This window comes from Entelurus aequoreus, linkage group LG05 (genome assembly GCF_033978785.1).
Source record: "Entelurus aequoreus isolate RoL-2023_Sb linkage group LG05, RoL_Eaeq_v1.1, whole genome shotgun sequence".
In the NCBI taxonomy this organism is placed as follows: Eukaryota; Metazoa; Chordata; class Actinopteri; order Syngnathiformes; family Syngnathidae; genus Entelurus; species Entelurus aequoreus.
The window spans coordinates 83,494,618-83,514,617 of NC_084735.1; the positions used below are offsets into that span (position 1 = coordinate 83,494,618).

The 20,000-nt window shown below is 44.0% G+C and overlaps 2 protein-coding genes across 2 annotated transcripts in view; one reads left to right on the forward strand and one right to left on the reverse strand.

The window, feature by feature from the left end:
• The first annotated feature begins 4,475 nt into the window (after nucleotides 1–4,475).
• Nucleotides 4,476–7,170, forward strand: LOC133651121 (uncharacterized). Its single transcript, XM_062049077.1, has 2 exons — nucleotides 4,476–4,593; nucleotides 4,670–7,170. The coding sequence occupies exon 2, from the start codon at nucleotides 4,947–4,949 to the stop codon at nucleotides 7,011–7,013; it is 2,067 nt and encodes a 688-aa protein (XP_061905061.1). The 5' UTR covers nucleotides 4,476–4,593; nucleotides 4,670–4,946; the 3' UTR covers nucleotides 7,014–7,170.
• Nucleotides 7,166–20,000, reverse strand: part of vps26c (VPS26 endosomal protein sorting factor C) — a 15,341-nt gene continuing 2,506 nt past the window's right edge. The window contains exons 3-8 of the mRNA XM_062049079.1: nucleotides 18,064–18,213; nucleotides 14,957–15,037; nucleotides 12,878–12,952; nucleotides 12,653–12,803; nucleotides 12,425–12,577; nucleotides 7,166–7,308 (exon numbers count right to left, since the gene is read on the reverse strand). Of these exons, the coding sequence (XP_061905063.1) occupies nucleotides 7,226–7,308; nucleotides 12,425–12,577; nucleotides 12,653–12,803; nucleotides 12,878–12,952; nucleotides 14,957–15,037; nucleotides 18,064–18,213 (693 nt within the window). The 3' untranslated portion in view covers nucleotides 7,166–7,225. The remainder of the gene's footprint in view (nucleotides 7,309–12,424; nucleotides 12,578–12,652; nucleotides 12,804–12,877; nucleotides 12,953–14,956; nucleotides 15,038–18,063; nucleotides 18,214–20,000) is intronic.

Sequence of the window (20,000 nt, forward strand, 5' to 3'; positions counted from 1 at the left end):
TTGTGGTTGAATGAGAATATGTCACAACCTTTCTAGGTGATTAAATGAGAGTATGTCCAAACTTTTATTTGGTATTAAGTGAGAATATGACCAGACTTTTCCATGTGATTAAATGACAATATGTCCAAACTTTCCTGTGATTAAATGAGAATATGTCCAATTTTTTATTTGTGATCAAATGAGAATATGTCCAAATTTTTTATTTGTGATCAAATGAGAATATGTCCAAACTTTCCTGTGATTAAATGAGAATATGTCCAAATTTTTTATTTGTGATCAAATGAGAATATGTCCAAACTTTCCTGTGATTAAATGAGAATATGTCCAATTTTTTTCTTTGTGATCGAATGAGAATATGTCCAAACGTTCTAATGTGATTAAAGAAGAATTTGTTCAAAATTTCTAATGTGATTAAATGAGAATATGTCCAAATTTTCCTATGGGATTAAATGAGAATATGTCCAAAAATTCTAATGTGATTAAACAAGAATATGTTCAAAATGTTTAATGTGATTAAATGAGAATATGTCCAAACTTTCCTATGTAATTAAATGAGAATATGTCCAAATTTTTTTATGGGATTAAATGAGAAAATGTCCAGATTTTTCTTTGGGATTACATGAGAATATTTCCAAACGTTTCTATGTGATTACATTAGAATATGTTCAACTGTTCTTTGGGATTTAATGAGAATATGTCCAAACTTTCCTGTGATTAAACAAGAATACGTGCAAAATTTGTAATGTGATTAAATGAGAATATGTCCAAATTTTCCTGTGATTAAATGAGAATTTGTCCAAATTTTTCTATGGGATTTAATGAGAATATGTCCAAACTTTCCTGTGATTAAACAATACGTGCAAAATTTATAATGTGATTAAATGAGAATATGTCCAGACATTTCTTTGGGATTAAATGAGAATATGTCCAAACTTTCCTGTGATTAAATGAAAATATGTTCAAACTTTCTAATGTGATTAAACATGAATATGTTCAAAATGTCTAATGTAATTAAGTGAGAATATGTCTAAAATGTTCGATGGGATTACATGAGAATATGTCCAAACTTTCTGATGTGTTTAAATGAGAATCTGTGATTGAATGAGTATGCAAAAACATTTCTATGTAATTAATGAGAACATTTCCTAATTTTTCTATGTGATTAAATGACAATACGCCCAAACTTGACAGACTGTGGATCATAGCCTCGCGGTTCCCCTTTTTATTCTACATTTGTAAATCTGTTAAGTGAGCTTGTAATGACATTTTTATTAAAATCGCATTGAGAATGTTACAATTTTCATAGAGTTAATAATTGCGAAACTATTTTATTTTTGTTTCACTCTTCCCATATGAGTTTAAGAAACATCATTTACACATTCTTTTGTTCAAACCACAAACAATACTGCTAAGTGAAACATGATGAGTTTGGAGGCGTTGAATGGAAAACAGCCAACAAAGACCGGATCTGGTTTGTCCCTCTTTACATTTTACTTTTTGTGCTCGCCTGTTGTGGCAACAAGCGACTTTGCCACAACGACCACGACTGTATTTAGTTGAAACAATCAAAAGTCCGGAATGATCTTTTACTGACGTGAACATTGAAAACACGATATATATACAAAAACACGCAATATGGGTTTCCCAAGTGGATTTCAAGTCTGTCCAGGATGGTGCGACTAGAAAGCAAGATGGACTAAAAAGTAGGATACAGGACCATTCAAATCCTCCACTTGTTTTCTGACGTTTTCACAATGATAGTCTGAGATGAGACTTGTGGCTTTTACAGATGGCTGAGGTAGCTAAGATCAAAAATTAAAACATATGCACGATTGTTCGGCCATTTTTTCAAGTCTCTCGTCTGAGCAAGAACCCTATTGATTTGTCCTCCGACAAGAACCCTATTGATTTACCCTCCAAGATGCTGAGCAGATTTTAAAAGGTGTCTAAACAATGTGCTTGCAAACATTAAAGTGCTTAGTGCTCCTACGAAGGATCATACATGTTATTGTCTATATGAATAAATATTATTAACCAAGCTGAAGAAACATGCTACATGTACATTCAGGTGCAGTCCACCAGAACCAGAGGTGACTGTTGGCAGGGACACAAGCCCTAAAACAGAATCACGTGGAGCCAAAGCAGAGCTTGGACACAGACGAAAAGAAGCGGTGGCTCTTCGTCTTCTCAGCGCCATATTTGAAGGCGTCCAGGTGGACTTTGAGATGCTTGCAGGCGGCGTCGTCAAAAGACTGCTCGTCCGCAGTCAAAGCCTCCACCAACTTGTCCGGAGAGCCGAATTCCACCAAGAGCTTCGTGACCACGGGTGTGATCACCTCCTCCATGTTGGCCAACGTGTGGATGTTGTCAATGTGCTGGGGGTTGATTTCCTCCATGGCCCTGGATGACAGATGCTCCACCACCAGGAGGAGGGCGTCCGTCTTCAAAGACTTCTTGCATTTCCTCGGGAGGCGCTGTCCCAGCTGCGTGGTCAGCGTGTAGGCCAGGAGTCGCGTCAGCTTGGCATTGAACGAGGGACTGCGCTCCCACCCGGAAGACGCCTTGGACGAGGTCCCCGCCAAGCTTTTTGGAACGTCCGTTATCGACATCGTGGCTTGTGTTTGCCGAGGGGGCAACTCTGAAACTGTAGAGGAAGTCTTTTGGGAGTTGACTGTGGGAGGTGTGTCCGACCCCACGTAGGGCCTCTTTTTTGGCATCAGCGCCTCCTCAGCAGTTTCACCCGTGTTTAGGGCGGTGACCACCAGCTGGTTGATCTCGCTCACGGCGCCAGACACTTGGTCGGCGTACGTCTCCTCGTTTTGCGGCTCCGTCTCCATCCAGAAGACCAGCTGCTGCAAGAACTTCCACGCCGCGTCCTCCGTCATGGCGTACAAGACTTCAGGGGAAAGGATCTGACCGTCCCAGTGTTTCTTACCCAGTCGCCCCCACAGGACCGAGTCCATAAAACAAGTGTTGGAGCGGCTGGACGGCACCTCGTACATATTACTGTGACAAGACATGACGTACTCGTACAGTTGAGAGCTGAGATCTTCAGAAACGCTCTTCAGCTTCTCGTCCATGTAGCGCTTGATTTTGTCCTCCCGGGCATCCGGCGCCATCTGGTTGAGGTCGTCGAACATCTTGACCACTTTCTCCTGGATGGCCTCGAACTCGAAACGCTGCGACGGCTTGCCGTGTAAAGTGCTGGTCCTGAAGGCGCCTTTGGGAGACAGCGTGCTTTTCTCGTCCCGGCGCTCAGGCTTAAGGAACACCAAACATGCTTCTTGGCTCTTAAAGGCTCGCTTCAGTCCTCCCAGCATGCCTGCAAACTGCATGCGGGCAAACTTCAGGAAGCGGAACCTGCGCAGTTTGACCTGGCCGTCCACGCCGGGCTTTTCTTGCGACTTGAAGAAGTTCTTGACTTTGTTGGAGATCAGCTTCAGGTTGAGGTTGAAGCGAGAGAAGCGGCTTTCCACGCGGTTGGTTGTGTCTCCGGACGCCAGAGAGGACTCCTGGATGATGCTCTTGGTGATGTCCTCCGCCGCCATCTTAGCACTTTCTAGCTGAGCGCTCTCCAGTTGGGCGCTCTCCACGGTCAGCGGGTCCTCGAGTTCGGTGGTCGTCTCGCCCTGGCTTGCATTGGACCACTTTAAGAGGATTCCGCTCACGGCTTCGGTCATGTCGCTGTTCTTCATGGCGGAACGACCACACAGCGCCACGCATGGCGTGCGCGCCCGAGCGAACACCTGCTTTAAATACTCCACAGCCTGGCGAAAGATGGAGGTGAGGGCGCCAACGCTGGACATGCTGCTGCGGATGAAGAGGGTGGGCTCCAACGGCCACTCGGTGGCGCTCTGGGCTACGGACAAGGCCGACGTCACCCGGTGTTTCACCTCCGACTCCACCAGCGTGGTGAGCTCCCCGGCGCCCTCGTACTTCTGCGGCGGGAGGTCCAGGGCGGCGGCGAACGTCTCGGTGATGCGTTCGCTCATCTTCGGACTGCACCGGTCGATGGCGTGGCTCACCTGAGCCTGAGACGATTGCCCGCGCAGGTGCTCGTTGAGGGCGGGCAGCAGGCGCGTCATCAAGTCTGAGGAGATCCTCTGGACCACCTCGCTGATGGTGTCGGCCAAGATGGCCTTGGTCTCGGAGTCCGGGGTCCCAGAAACCAGCAGAGCCCACTGAGCCGTGGAGATTTGGTTGAAGCGTGTTTTTACCGCCTCCAGGATGGTATCCACCTTTAGCAAACTTTCATCATCCATCTTGGATCGGTTTGTGGGGGAGGGGGGGTTGTGGTGATGTGTGTGACGTCACAGTTTGTGCAAGCTCTCCATCCGTCCTTCCCCTACATGCGTTACACGCCGCAAAACCCTACATGAACACGCACGCAGCGGTTCTGTGCCTGCTGCGGCGTCTGCCTTGATCTTTGTACAAAAGGTGACGTCACTGGACGTCTCGCTGTGGTCTCCTACGACCCCCGACGACGTCACAGCGCGCACTGTGTTGTGCGCCTTGTGTTCGCTCACCTCCTCAGCACCCCAATCACGTTGTTTATTTAGTCATCACGTTGAAGCTTTACTTTGGGTTTTGAAGGTAGGTGTGTGTCAACATCACGCAGTCTTGTTTTGGACGGCACAAACGTGACTTTGAGCTTCTACTCTGCCCTCAGATTCCACACTCGACGGCTCACGCACACTTGGGCGGACATCGGAGACTTTTATTTTCCCCCGATCGCGTCCTTCCGCTCGTCTGTCGTTGTCTAGATCGGTGACGTCACCTCGGACAATGGCAGCCCACAGCGAGACGTGGTGCGCTCGCGTATGACGTCACCCTTGGTTTAAAGAGCACTCTGCTCTACCTGAGGAGCCGACAGGAAGTACAGGTGACTGCATGGAGCGCTGCTGCCGCCTGTGACGTCACAGACAGCCCCCGAAAGCGACCCCAAGATGGAGGATGAAAGTATGCTGCAGGTGGATTCCATCCTGGAGGCGGTGAAAAGGCACTTCAGTCAAATCTCCGCAGCTCAGTGGAATCTGCTGGTTTCTGGGACCCCGGACTCCGAGACCAGGGCCATCTTGGTCGAAACCATCAGCGAGGTGGTCCAGAGGCTCTCCTCCGAGGTGGTGAAGCGCCTGCTGCCCGCCCTCAACGAGCACCTGCGCGGGCAATCGTCTCAGGCTCAGGTGAGCCGCGCCATCGACCGGTGCAGCCCGAAGATGAGCGAGTGCATCACCGAGACGTTCGCCGCCGCCCTGGACCTCCCGCCGCAGAAGTACGAGGGCGCCGGGGAGCTCACCACGCTGGTGGAGTCGGAGGTGAAGCACCGGGTGACGTCGGCCTTGTCCGTAGCCCAGAGCGCCACCGAGTGGCCGTCGGAGCCCACCCTCTTCATCCGCAGCAGCATGTCCAGCGTTGGCGCCCTGACCTCCATCTTTCGCCAGGCTGTGGAGTATTTGAAGCAGGTGTTCGCTCGGGCGTGCACGCCATGCGTGGCGCTGTGTGGTCGTTCTACCCTTAAGAACAGCGAAATGACCGAAGCCGTGAGCGGAATCCTCTTAAAGTGGTCCACCGCCAGCCAGGGCGAGACGACCACCGAAACCGAGGACCCGCTGACCGTGGAGAGCGCTCAGTTGACGGCGGAGGACATCACCAAGAGCATCATCCAGGAGTCCACCCCGGCGTCCGGAGACACAACCGACCGCGTGGAAAGCCGCATCTCTCGCTTCAACCTCAACATGAAGCTGATCTCCAACAAAGTCAAGAACTTCTTCAAGTCGCAGGAGAAGCCCGGCGTGGACGGCCAGGTCAAACTGCGCAGATTCCGCTTCTTGAAGTTTGCCCGCATGCAGTTTGCGCGCATGCTGGGAGGACTGAAGCGAGCCTTCAAGAACCAGGACGCATGTCTGGTGTTCCTCAAGTCTGAGCGCCGGGACGAGAAGAGCATGTTGTCTCCCAAAGGGGACGTCAAGGGCGCCTTCAGGACCAGCACCTTACACGCCAGTCCCTCCCAGCGTCCCGTGTTCGAGTTCGAGGCCATACAGGAGAAAGTGCTCAAGATGTTCGAAGACCTCGGCCGCATGGCGCCGGAAGCTCGTGAGGACAAAATCAAGCGCTACATGGACGAGAAGCTGAAGGGCTTTTCTGAAGAACTCACCTCTCAACTATACGAGTACATCATGTCCTCCCACAGCGAGGTATACGAGGTGCCCTCCAGCCGCGCCGACACGCCCTTTATGGACTCGGTCCTGTGGGGACGACGGGGTAAGAAACACTGGGACGGTCAGATCTTTTCTCCTGAAGTCTTGTACGCCATGACGGAGGACGCGGCGTGGAGGTTCTTGCAGCAGCTGGTCTTCTGGATGGAGACGGAGCCGCTAAACGAGGCAGCGTATGCCGACGAGGTGTCCGGCGCCGTGAGCGAGATCAACCAGCTGGTGGTCGCCTCCCTCAACACAGGTGAGGTTGCTGAGAAGGTGCCGCCTGTTAAAGTGCCAAGACTCCCAGTGATAAGTACGATTGAAACGTCTGAGGAGGACAAAAATCTAACAACGGCCTCTCCAACGAGCTCTTCATCACCTTCCCAAACACTAATTCCTGGACAGCTCACATCATCGTCCGACGTGCCGTCATTTCAGGATTTGACTCCGCTCCTGGCGTACACGCTGACCGCGCAGCTGGGACAGCGCCTCCCGCGGAAATGCAAGAAGTCTCTGAAGACGGACGCCCTCCTCCTGGTCATGGATCATCTGTCCACCAGGGCCATGAAGGAAATCAGCCCCGACCACATTGAAAAAATCCGCACGATGGCCCACTTGGAGGAGGTGGTGACGGCTCTGGTCAAGAAGCTCCTTGTGGACTTTGGCTCTCCGGACAGGCTGGTGGAAGCCTTGATGGCGGACGAGGTATCTTTCAACGACGCCGTCATCAGCCACCTCAAAATCCACCTGGACGAACTCAAAGAATCGCCGCAGGACAATTTTTTATCAAAGGTTTGCTGCTACCCTTATCGCTGACAACCTTGTGACAGACATTAAGAGTTGTTGACAAACTACATCAATAAGAACAATGTGTACAGATTTTTAGAAAGAAAAAAAAATGCTGTTATTTCTTAGAGAAAACCTGCAAAAGAATGCACCATCAAACAACATTAAACGAAACAAACCAAGAGTCTTGAGCGGGTTTTATTTGCACGCGCTGAGTCCTGCTGACACTAACCTCTGTGCAATCAGACTCGGCACAGCTTGAGTGGGAAGTTCTCCGTGATCAGGTGGTCGTCGTGGAGCACGATGACAACGTTGACCTCGAACTCTGCGAGACAGAATCATGGAGTGAGGGGCAGTTTAGCATGGCCAACAGATTAGGAACAGTGGAAGAACTGCAGCGAACCACTGCTTCGTGCTGTGAAGGGGCTCCACCTGCTGGTGGAATTGATAAATGACAACTTTGGAATGACTTTTTGCTCTTACTATTTTTGGCTGAACATGGCCTCAAGGATGCACTTTGAGCTTTCTCAGGATTGTTTGTTTATCTTTGTCGCTTACTTCACGCAAACAACTGTAATTAAGACGGGGGACTGGAACTAATCAATGTGTTTCAACAAGTTGCAAATGTCGATCAGCAATCGGAAGACAAGGCGTTTGCGAATGAGTCGTATACAAACAAATAAACAATACCAGCCGCTATAGTTTGGCTTTTCACGGGAGTGCACGTGACACTTCACACACAGGAGCAAAAATCAGACTCCACAGTGAAAACAGTGAAAATGCGACAAGGATCAAAATGCACGTCAAATAGGAAACATTTATACGTTTTTGGCTTGTTTTATGGCTTATATTCCAGGGGTCCCCAACCTTTTTTTGCACCAGGGACCGGTTTAATGTAGGCATTATTTTCACAGACCGGCCTTCCACGTGTGGCAGATAGATATAGCAAATAGATACATGAAAAATTTATATATTAAAGAACTCAACATAACATTCAATTAGTGGTGAAAAAAGCTCTTCATAGACTTGTTTTTTGTTAATAATAGGCTTTGTTTGGCTTTAGTATCTGATGGGTTATAGGTGGTACATCACATTCAAGGACAAGAAAGCTAGAAATACTTGACATTAGTTCCAATAGATTTCTGTGGATTACTATTTCCATTGGAAAAGTTATGTATTCATATTTTGTGCAATATTTCATGCGTAGATACACTAATGTTAGCTTTTTTGGTCCAATTTTCCATGCGTAAATACATCTGTTATTGCTAACTACGTATGGAATAGGACGATGTGCAATAACACCAGCACTTTAACTTACTAGGCCAAAGGAGATGTGTATTTTTTTCCTTCAGCATAATTATTACCGTAATTTCCGGACTATAAGCCGCTACTTTTTCCCCTCGTTCTGGTCCCTGCGGCTTATACAAGGGTGCGGCTTATATACGGCCTGTTCTTCTCCGACACCGACGAAGAGGATTTCGGTGGTTTTAGTACGCAGGAGGAAGACGATGACACAATGATTAAAGACTGACTTTTCATATACCGGTAGGCTGGTTATTTTGATAACGTACATGCGAGCACTTTGTATTAATTTGCACCGTTGTATTATTTGTACTCTGCACGAATGCTGTTCGCCATGTCAAAGATGTGAAAGTTGGATTGAATGATTGAAAGATTTATAGTTAATAAATGGGACGCTTTGCGTTCCCAAACAGTCATCTCTGTCCCGACAATCCCCTCCGTGGTAGCAGGAACCCCTATATACTACGGTAACTACACATCAAAACCCTGCGGCTTATAGTCGGGTGCGGCTTATATATGGAGCAATATGTATTTTCCCCTAAATTTAGCTGGTGCGGCTTATAGTCCGGAAATTACGGTATATGCAACAATTTAGCACTTCTCCATTCTGCCTTATGCACATTAACTCCTACGGTCACTTTGTTCCTGATCTGCCCTGATCTTAGGTCATCAACCTGCCGCGGACTGCAGATGTAACCTAGCTTTTGGCTACGATTTGGCACCTTTACATTTTATGTTTATTAATGTGCATTGTCCCATGTAACAGGGCAGCTGTGGCTATGAAAAGTAGCTTACCACCACCAGGTGTGAATGAATGATGGGTTCTACATGTAAAGCGACTTTGGGTACTTAGAAAAGCGCTATATAAATCCCAGGTATTATTATCATTATTAAAGATGTAACAAATATAGCAAAATGGTGACTTCCTATTAGGAGTTTTATAATACATCTATGAACAAGCTTATTAGCCATTGGTGGGACTAGCGAAAGTCAAGTAGGAGAAAAGCGGTCGGTTATAAATTATGTATTGTTTCTGTGCGGCCCGGTAGCAAATACGTCACGGACCGGTGGTTGGGGACCACTGTTATATTCCATCACGTGACTACTTCCTGGAGGTGAAAAGCAGTGGTGGTCAACCCAGCTAAGATGTCTGTTATACAGCAAGCAGCGCGCAAATTATCTGAGTACAAAAGAGGCTTAAACCTTCCTGCAAAAAGCAGATATGACCCAACAAAATCGAACCGTGCAATGGAATCAATCCCTATACTTAATCAAAAAAAGATTTGTCAAGTGATATCAAGGATTATACGTCGGTCCCGTTGCCAGACATGTCGAACTATTGTGCTCCAGACGCCATTCTAACGAAAACTTGGACAAGCGTGGAGGTCTTTGTGTGTTGCTGGGTCAAGGAAAAAAATTATATCAAGACCTTCCCGGATAAATATGCATGGTTTTTGCTCGGGCAAGGTTGCATTCCATGACTTAACTTTGCCGTCTAAATAAGCCATGTCTGTTGCTGTTGCACGCGCCGATTACGAGTAGCGTGTTTTTCCACGTCTATACCAAAATATAACTATAGATGTCAACATTGTGTAGGTGATGAAATATTAATTTATGATTGCTGCCTTTGGTAAAACTTACGTGCAAAAGCAACAACAAACGTGTCTGGGAACGTGCCCAATTTATAATCCTTGATATCACTCGACAAATTTTTTTTCCATAAAGTATAGGGATCTATTCCATTGCATGGTTTTTGCAGGAAGATTCAAGCCTCTTTTGTACGCAGATAGTTCACACGCTGCTTGCTGTACAACAGGAATACAAACAATTAAGGGTCATATTATATTGTTTTCTACATTTAAAACACTTCCTTGTGGTCTACATAACATGTAATGGTGGTTGTAGATTTTTTTTACAGGCCGCTTTCTGACCGTCTTTTCAGAATGCGCCGTTTTGAGGGCGGTCTCATTTACGTGGCCCCACTTGGCAGCATCGTCTCCCCGCCATCTTCGCTGTAGTTTTTAGCCCATCCATACGGAGTCTACTGACAGGGGTAAGTTAGAGCTATTTGAAATGGCAATGGCGGAGAATGCATGCGCATGTATGAGCCAGTCTGCCCCACAACAAGGGAATAGCGAAAAAGGACTTCATTGACAACATCGTCAAACTACAATGGCGGACTCATGCGCAAAGCACTTTGGGTACATTTTAGGGCCGTGAATCTTTGGGCACCACACGATTCGATTCTTGAGGGTAGCGCTTCACAGAGTTTTACTGTGAAAGTGCTTGATTTGCTATTAGAGATGTCCGATAATGGCTTTTTTGCCGATATTCCGATATTGTCCAACTCTTAATTACCGATTCCGATATCAACCGATACCGATACAGCTGTGGAATTAACACATTATTATGCCTAATTTTGTTGTGATGCCCCGTTGGATGCATTAAACAATGTAACAAGGTTTTCCAAAATAAATCACCTCAAGTTATGGAAAAAAATGCCAACATGGCACTGCCATATTTATTATTGAAGTCACAAAGTGCATTATTTTTTTTAACATGCCTCAAAACAGCAGCTTGGAATTTGGGACATGAGGCGGTTGAGGTGGGCGGGGTTGAGGGGAGGGGTGTATATTGTAGCGTCCCGGAAGAGTTAGTGCTGCAAGGGGTTCTGAGTATTTGTTCTGTTGTGTTTATGTTGTGTTACGGTGCGGATGTTCTCCCGAAATGTCTTTTGTTATGCTTGTTTGGTGTGGGTTCACAGTGTGGCGCATATTTGTAACAGTGTTAAAGTTGTTTATACGGCCACCCTCAGTGTGACCTGTATGGCTGTTGACCAAGTATGCTTTGCATTCACTTGTGTGTGTGAAAACCTGTAGATATTATGTGATTGGGCCGGCACGCAATTGCAGCGCCTTTAAGGCACGCCCCCAATATTGTTGTCTGGGTGGAAATTGGGAGAAATTCGGGAGAATGGTTGCCCCGGGAGATTTTCGGGAGGGGCACTGAAATTCGTGAGTCTCCCGGGAAAAACGGGAGGGTTGGCAAGTATGACTGGGAGACGCAACTGCTCTGTACTTCTCCCTACGTCCGTGTACCACTCTGTACAGCGGCGTTTTAAAAAGTCATGCATTTTACTTTTTGAAACCGATACCGGTAATTTCCGATATTACATTTTAAAGCATTTGTCGGCCGATAACATGGGCAGTCCGATATTATCGGACATCTCTGTTTGCTATGCTTTTCAAAAAAATGTCTATCGCCGACAATCATCCTAATTTGCGACGGTGATTAGCTTTGCAGAAACACGCCCATGTTCAGTGTTTCCCATAAACTGCCAAGATACCTGTGGCGGTGGGGGCGTGGCTATGGGCGTGGTCACCATGACATCATCGGGTAATTTGCATAATGTACTACAATGATATGATTTTCTCTAAAAAGGCTAAAAAAATGTATACTTACTAATTAATAATAACAGTTTTGTTTTAAACATCCATCCATCCATCCATTTTACAATATAATTACAACACTTTATGTACATATTTATATACAGATTTGAACAATAAGTTATTCACTGAAATATATTTATTAATTGTGGTTCTTACAAAAAATATATCTTATAAAATATAAAAGCTAAAATGTCTCTTTAAAGCTCTGCCCCTTTAATTAGTGCATACTCAATAATTTAACTTTAGCCTACTACTACAACCATATTATTTACCAGCAACATAAAGTGAAACAGAGGCAGAGGTGTCCTGCCACAGTCAGTAACAAATAAACAGAAAACAGTAGTGGTCAAAGACAAATAAGGCAACAAGAGAAGTATCCTACACTTCTCTTTTGTAAAGTAAATCTGAACAGCCTATATGGGCATCTGCATCAACTATATGATTTGCCTGAGAAGCGGGACAGGACAAAAAAAAAAAAAAAATTTTTTTTTTTTTTAATTTTATTTGTGGCGGACGTAATTCTTTCGTGGCGGGCCGCCACAAATAAATTAATGTGTGGGAAACACTGCATGTTCCTTGCTACACATCCCAACACAAAGAGGATATTTACGCTTGTAAAGTTTCCATGCTTCAAGGTGTGTTACATACATTAAGGCCCCCCGGAGGCACATTCCAAACAAGTCCACTGACCGACTTTGAAGTTGGTGGTCTCCAGGGTGGGACAGGTGAACAGCCTGGGGAACACCATGTAGATGGGAATGGGCAGCGCGCGGCACACGTCGCCCTCAGCTATCTGGATGTTCTGGATCTCGGTGGCGTCTCGGGCGTAGCCTTCTGCGCAGCCTAAACCCAACCCCACAGGTGCTGTTAGGAGAAACTAAAGTTCTCTCGAGTGGGAGCGCGGTCGACGGGGCTCACCGCAGGTCTCCACTCGAACAAGCTGCAGTTCGATGCTCTTGATGGGAATGTCTGAGCTCTCCACCACCACCTCGCCAGTCAGAGGCTGGCTTATGACGCAGTTGGTGGTGTCCAGGTGGCCTCGAATGAGGAACTTGGGGAGTGAACTCCGCTGGGGGACAGAGGTAGGAAGCGTTACAAAGGTAACAACAAATAACGTTTGAATACAGCAAATGTTTCTTGTACCTCACGGATGTTCTGTAGGGTGTCTGGCGTGATGGTGAAGTTGATCGGGGTGGCTGCAAGCTTTTCTTTCTGTGGCTAAGTCCAAAGGTAGAGTCCAAAGTTTCACACAGCAATAATGTGCCCACATTGTGTCAAAACTAGGGCTGAGCAGATAAAACGATATCAATATATATCTCGATAGACACTTAATCAATATAAAATGCGTTCGATAAAACATTCAATATATAGTTATACTTTTTGATCGGAAGAAAACAAAAATTATGAAACAAGAAGTTTCAGTGAGCAATGGGAGGGACATGCTAACAGCCAATCACATAACAGTATCAACTACCAAGGTTGGTTGCAGCGTCTTTCTGTCTCGCTGTGGATTCTCTGCATGGAGTGAGAAGAGAAACTGATATATTTTTGTATCATCTCAATAACAGAGACTAGGGATGTCCGATAATGGCTTTTTGCCGATATCCGATATGCCGATATTGTCCAACTCTTTAATTACCGATACCGATATCAACCGATACCGATATCAACCAATATATACAGTTGTGGAATTAACACATTATTATGCCTAATTTGGACAACCAGGTATGGTGAAGATAAGGTACTTTTTAAAAAAATGAATCAAATAAAATAAGATAAATAAATTAAAAACATTTTCTTGAATAAAAAAGAAAGTACAACAATATAAAAACAGTTACATAGAAACTAGTAATGAATGAAAATGAGTAAAATTAACTGTTAAAGGTTAGTACTATTAGTGGACCAGCAGCACGCACAATCATGTGTGCTTACGGACTGTATCCCTTGCAGACTGTATTGATATATATTGATATATAATGTAGGAACCAGAATATTAATAACAGAAAGAAACAACCCTTTTGTGTGAATGAGTGTGAATGAGTGTAAATGGGTTAGGGAGGTTTTTTGGGTTGGTGCACTAATTGTAAGTGTATCTTGTGTTTTTTATGTGGATTTAATAAAAAATAAAATAAATAAAAAGAAATAAATAAGAACCGATACTGATAATAAAAAAAACGATACCGATAATTTCCGATATTACATTTTAACGCATTTATCGGCCGATAATATCGGCAGACCGATATTATTGGACATCTCTAATAGAAACTTATCTTTACTTTTGTTGGTTTGAATGCAGACGGTGCGGCAACATCCTGACACTTCCAATGTGTCTTTTTAACTAGTTGCTTATATACGTTATTATTATTATTATTACATTTCTCATTGTTATGACAACAACATAAGAATATTTTTTATTCCATTTCGTTTTTTAAGGCGGTCTGTCATGTTTTTAGCTTTCAATCAGACATTATTGTGAGTTTTTGTATTAATGTTCCTAAAAATAGGACCCAAGCACACATACTGTACAGCAGATTTTCACAGCTTACACAAGTGTATATACACTACCGTTCAAAAGTTTGGGGTCACCCAAACAATTTTGTGGAATAGCCTTCATTTCTAAGAACAAGAATAGACTGTCGAGTTTCAGATGAACGTTCTCTTTTTCTGGCCATTTTGAGCGTTTAATTGACCCCACAATTGTGATGCTCCAGAAACTCAATCTGCTCAAAGGAAGGACAGTTCTGCAGCTTCTGTAACGAGCTAAACTGTTTTCAGATGTGTGAACATGATTGCACAAGGGTTTTCTAATCATCAATTAGCCTTCTGAGCCAATGAGCAAACACATTGTACCATTAGAACACTGGAGTGATAGTTGCTGGAAATGGGCCTCTATACACCTATGTAGATATTGCACCAAAAACCAGACATTTGCAGCTAGAATAGTCATTTACCACATTAGCAATGTATAGAGTGTATTTCTTTAAAGACTAGTTTAAAGTTATCTTCATTGAAAAGTACAGTGCTTTTCCTTTAAAAATAAGGACATTTACATGTGACCCCAAACTTTTGAACGGTAGTGTATATATATACATAGATAGATAGATAGGAATTAATAGATAGATAGATATACCGACCCCTAGACATATTTCTTTCTCTAAATTTGGCCCCCCGAGTAAATATAACTGCCCAGGCCTATATTATATGAAGGTTTACGTCTCTTACCTGACAGTGCACAATGAACTCACAGTTCCTGCTCAGGTCTTTGGCCAGCAGGGAGCGCTTTAAATCACAGCGGAGGGTGTACTGTGGACACACGACATACCTTTGTTCAACCGTCTGTCATGGGCACGTATACTAGGGATGAGGCCGATCCGATATAACAGGAGTCCTAACTGGCGGACCGAGAAGCATGAGGAAATGGTCTGTATCTGGAACTATTTAAATTTAAGCTGCAGACTCCTGTGGAATTGTGCTACAATGAGCTGGCAGCTACACAACAGCTAAGCACACAATAGCACACAAGCTAGACATATGTTAGGGCTGGACATTAATGTAATGTTAATTTCGAGTTCTCACAATTATGCAAATATACCGTAATTTCCGGACTATAAGCCGCTACTTTTTCCCCTCGTTCTGGTCCCTGCGGCTTATACAAGGGTGCGGCTTATATACGGCCTGTTCTTCTCCGACACCGACGAAGAGGATTTCGGTGGTTTTAGTACGCAGGAGGAAGACGATGACACAATGATTCAAGACTGACTTGACTTGACAACGTACAGGCGAGCACTTTGTATTACTTTGCACCGTTGTATTATTTGTACTCTGCACGAATGCTGTTCGCCATGTCAAAGATGTGAAAGTTTGATTGAATGATTGAAAGATTTATTGTTAATAAACGGGACGCTTTGCGTTCCCAAACAGTCATCTCTGTCCCGACAATCCCCTCCGTGGTAGCCGGAACCCCTATATACTACGGCAATTACACATCAAAACCCTGCGGCTTATAGTCGGGTGCGGCTTATATATGGAGCAATCTGTATTTTCCCCTAAATTTAGCTGGTGCGGCTTATAGTCAGGTGCGGCTTATAGTCCGGAAATTACGGTAATAGTCGAAAATGATATAAAATGAATGGCCACGCAACATGCATGCAAATTCCGGAGCATGTGACAGTGAAACAGTTGATGAGCAAATGAGTCCACGAGAAGTTTGGGATCCCACCGTGGTTGCTATTTTTAGTTTGGCACAGCGCTAGTATGCCTAATCAATCATCTCTAAACCCCACAAAAAAGTAAGTCATACGTTTTCCGCGTTGAAGTAACCACGGACGGCGCCACATAATTGTCCAGTAAAACGGAATCTGCTGATAAACGCAAAACAATGTCAGGGAAATTGACATGAATGTAAGTGAAATGTTGTCATTGTGAGGAGAAGGAACATTTATAAAAAGCACACACTATGGTGGAAAAATGTGTAAAATGTAAAACACTTAATTAAAAACAATTAAAACGGAAAAAAATGAATTTTATTGTTTTTTTTTAATTGCTATTATTATTTTACTTGTTGTAGTTTATATATGTGACTAATTTATGCCCAGGTGTTTTTAAACTATTTAAAGTTCAGTTTTGGTGGTCCAATAAAGACTCCTGTTTTCAAATGAAAGAATAATCGTGTTACTAATTGGGATTACAATATCAAACAAAATAATCAAGATTTTAATTTTTGCCAGAATCGTCCAGCCCTAAGATACAATATTGCAGTCTTAAACAGCACATTAGTTAATGCTCGTGTAAGTAATATTTCTTTATTTTGTTTTTCTGAGCTGCACTTCCAGCTGTGTAAGGGGACGAGGCACAACGCTGAGTGAACATTAATTACGTCGTGAAGAGACTGATTTTTTGCGCGGTGGAACGCGAGGTCACGCACATACACGGACACAAACACTTTCACACAAACACACACAATCGTACACAAACACACACACATTCGCAGAGTCACACACAGGATCACGGTCAATAAAGGCGGATTGTTCACTGCAGGATTATACCGAGCATCGTTGCTTCCCTCCTGATCACTACTGCGGTAACTTCTAACAGACAGTTCCGCCACGTTTGATCAAAGAAATATGCTAAAAGCTGATCACCGTGATCAAATTCTAATTCATCACGATCAACGATCACGATCATATAATCGCCCAGCCCTAATTCCAGCCTTATTCCTAAATAGAATAAATCCATTTTTGTCCTCAAAATAATAATAATGTGGCAGCCATATTGCCCAGCCCTACTGACATTGTATTGGAAAAATAGTCGGCTAATGCTTAAGGCTTCAATATCGGTATCGTATTGGAAGTAAGCCAGTTGTATCGGGACATTCCTAATTATAAAGGTTAATAAGTATCTACCGCATTTTTCGGAGTATAAGTCGCACCGGAGTATAAGTCGCACCGGAGTATAAGTCGCACCGGCCGGAAATGCATAATAAAGAAGGGGAAAAACTTTACCGATTATTAATCGATTAATCGAAGTAATAATCGACAGATTAATCGATTATCAAATTAATCGTTAGTTGCAGCCCTAGAAAAAACATATATAAGTCGCACTGGAGTACAAGTCGCATTTTTTGGTGAAATTTATTTGATAAAACCCAACACCAAGAATAGACATTTGAAAGGCAATTTAAAATAAATAAAGAATAGTGAACAACAGGCTGAATAAGTGTATGTTATATGAGGCATAAATAACCAACTGAGAACGTGCCTGGTATGTTAACGTAATATATTATGGTAAGAGTCATTCAAATAACTATAACATATAGAACATGCTATACGTTTACCAAACAATCTGTCACTCCTAATCGCTAAATCCCATGAAATCTTATACGTCTAGTCTCTTACGTGAATGAGCTAAATAATATTATTTGATATTTTACGGCAATGTGTTAATAATTTCACACATAAGTCGCTCCAGAGTATAAATCGCAACCCCGGCCAAACTATGAAAACAACTGCGATTTATAGTCCAAAAAATACGGTAATCTAGTGGCACATTTTTTTACTATTTCCTTTGATAGCGTCAGCGTAGTTGCACGAATGTTGACCACGATACATAACAACGTGTGTGGGCTCTTCTTGCAGTTTGTTCCACACTAATTCAGACAAAAGTGGCAGAATACGACAGCGGAAGAATATTATATAAATGATACGTATAATCAATAATAAGATGAGTGCTTTGCTCTACAAGCAGGCCCATAATCAAAGCAAACAGAGGTCGGTGTCGGAAAACGATCGGTATTGGCAGGTATGAAAAATGTGGACCTTTGCTGGACCCACCTGAATGTTGACAAAGACTCCGTGGTAGGTCTCGTACAAAGCCTTGTTGCCTTTGGTGTTCAGAGGGAACTCGAAGGGGATCTCGGTCTTGCCTCCTGGGACTTTGCCCGCCTTGGCCACCTCAGTGCTGCAGCTGATCAGCGGAATGGGCTGCCAAGCAAAGCAGACGCTATCGATAATAAAACACCGACCTGCTCAGCGGGGACTGTGTGAAGACCCCCCCCGTATCATTGCGAAATAACACTGCTACTCGTTTGTGCTGTAAACATTTTCGTTTGTGCCGTTACGGTTTTGAAGTTATTCTAAAATACATTTTCTGACTGGTGACGTCACCCAGGCCCCCCACCTTGTCAAAATCGCCCCAAACTTGTCACATTCATTTGTGCTACGCTTGTGAGGCAAACATGTGTGTCTAACTACAGACCCCAAAAGCAGTGACGTTGGCACGTTGTGTAATTCGTAAATAAAAACAGAATACAATGACTTGCAAATCCTTTTCAACTTATATTCAATTAAATAGACTGCAAAGAAAAGATACTTTATGTTCGAAACTTAATTTTTTTTGCAAATAATCATTAACTTAGAATTTAATGGCAGCAACACATTGCTAAAAAGTTGGCACAGGGGCATTTTCACCACTGTGTTACATGGCCTTTCCTTTTAACAACACTCATTCTTATTTGATGTACAGCTTAAGTTGTTCCAACAGTCCGGGGGTCTCCATTGTGGTATTTTAGGCTTCATAATGCGCCACACATTTTTAATGGGAGACAGGTCTGGACTACAGGCAGGCCAGTCTAGTACCCGCACTCTTTTACTATGAAGCCACGCTGTTGTAACACGTGGCTTGGCATTGTCTTGCTGAAATAAGCAGGGGCGTCCATGATGACGTTGCTTGGATGGCAACATATGTTGCTCCAAAACCTGTATGTACCTTTCAGCATTAATGGCGCCTTCACAGATGTGTAAGTTACCCATGCTTTGGGCACTAATACACCCCCATACCATCACACATGCTGATTTTTGAACTTTGCGCCAACAACAAACCGGATGGTTCTTTTCCTCTTTGGTCCGGAGGACACGACGTCCACAGTTTCCAAAAACTATTTAAAATGTGGACTCGTCAGACCACAGAACACTTTTCCGCTTTGCATGAGTCCAAATTAGATGAGCTCGGGCCCAGCGAAGCCGGCAGCGTTTCTGGGTGTCGTTGATAAATGGCTTTCACTTTGCATAGTAGAGATTTAACTTGCACTTACAGATGTAGCGACAAACTGTAATTACTGACAGTGGTTTTCTGAAGTGTTCCTGAGCCCATGTGGTGATATCCTTTACACACTGATGTCGCTTTTTGATGCAGTACCGCCTGAGGGATTGAAGGTCCGTAATATCGCTTACGTGCAGTGATTTCTTCAGATTCTCTGAACCTTTTGATGATTTTACGGACCGTAGATGGTGACATCCCTAAATTCCTTGCAATAGCTGGTTGAGAAATGTTGTTTTTAAACAATTTGCTCAGGCATTTGTTGACAAAGTGGGGACCCTCACCCCATCCTTGTTTGGGAATGACTGAGCATTTCATGGAAGCTGCTTTTATACCCAATCATGCCACCCACCTGTTCCCAATTAACCTGTGGGATGTTCCACATGAGCATTCCTCAAGTTTTTCAGTCTTTTTTGCCACTTGTGCCAGCTTTTTTGAAACATGTTGCAGGCATCAAATTCCAAATGAGCTAATATTTGCAAGAGATAACATTTCCAGTTCGAACGTTAAGTATCTTGTCTTTGCAGTCTAGTCAATTGAATATAGATTGAAGAGGACTTGCAAATCATTGTATTCTCTTTTTATTTACCATTTACACAACGTACCAACTTCACTGGTTTTGGGGTTTGTAATTTTTGCAATGATAAGGGGGCCAACTTCACACAGGTCCACT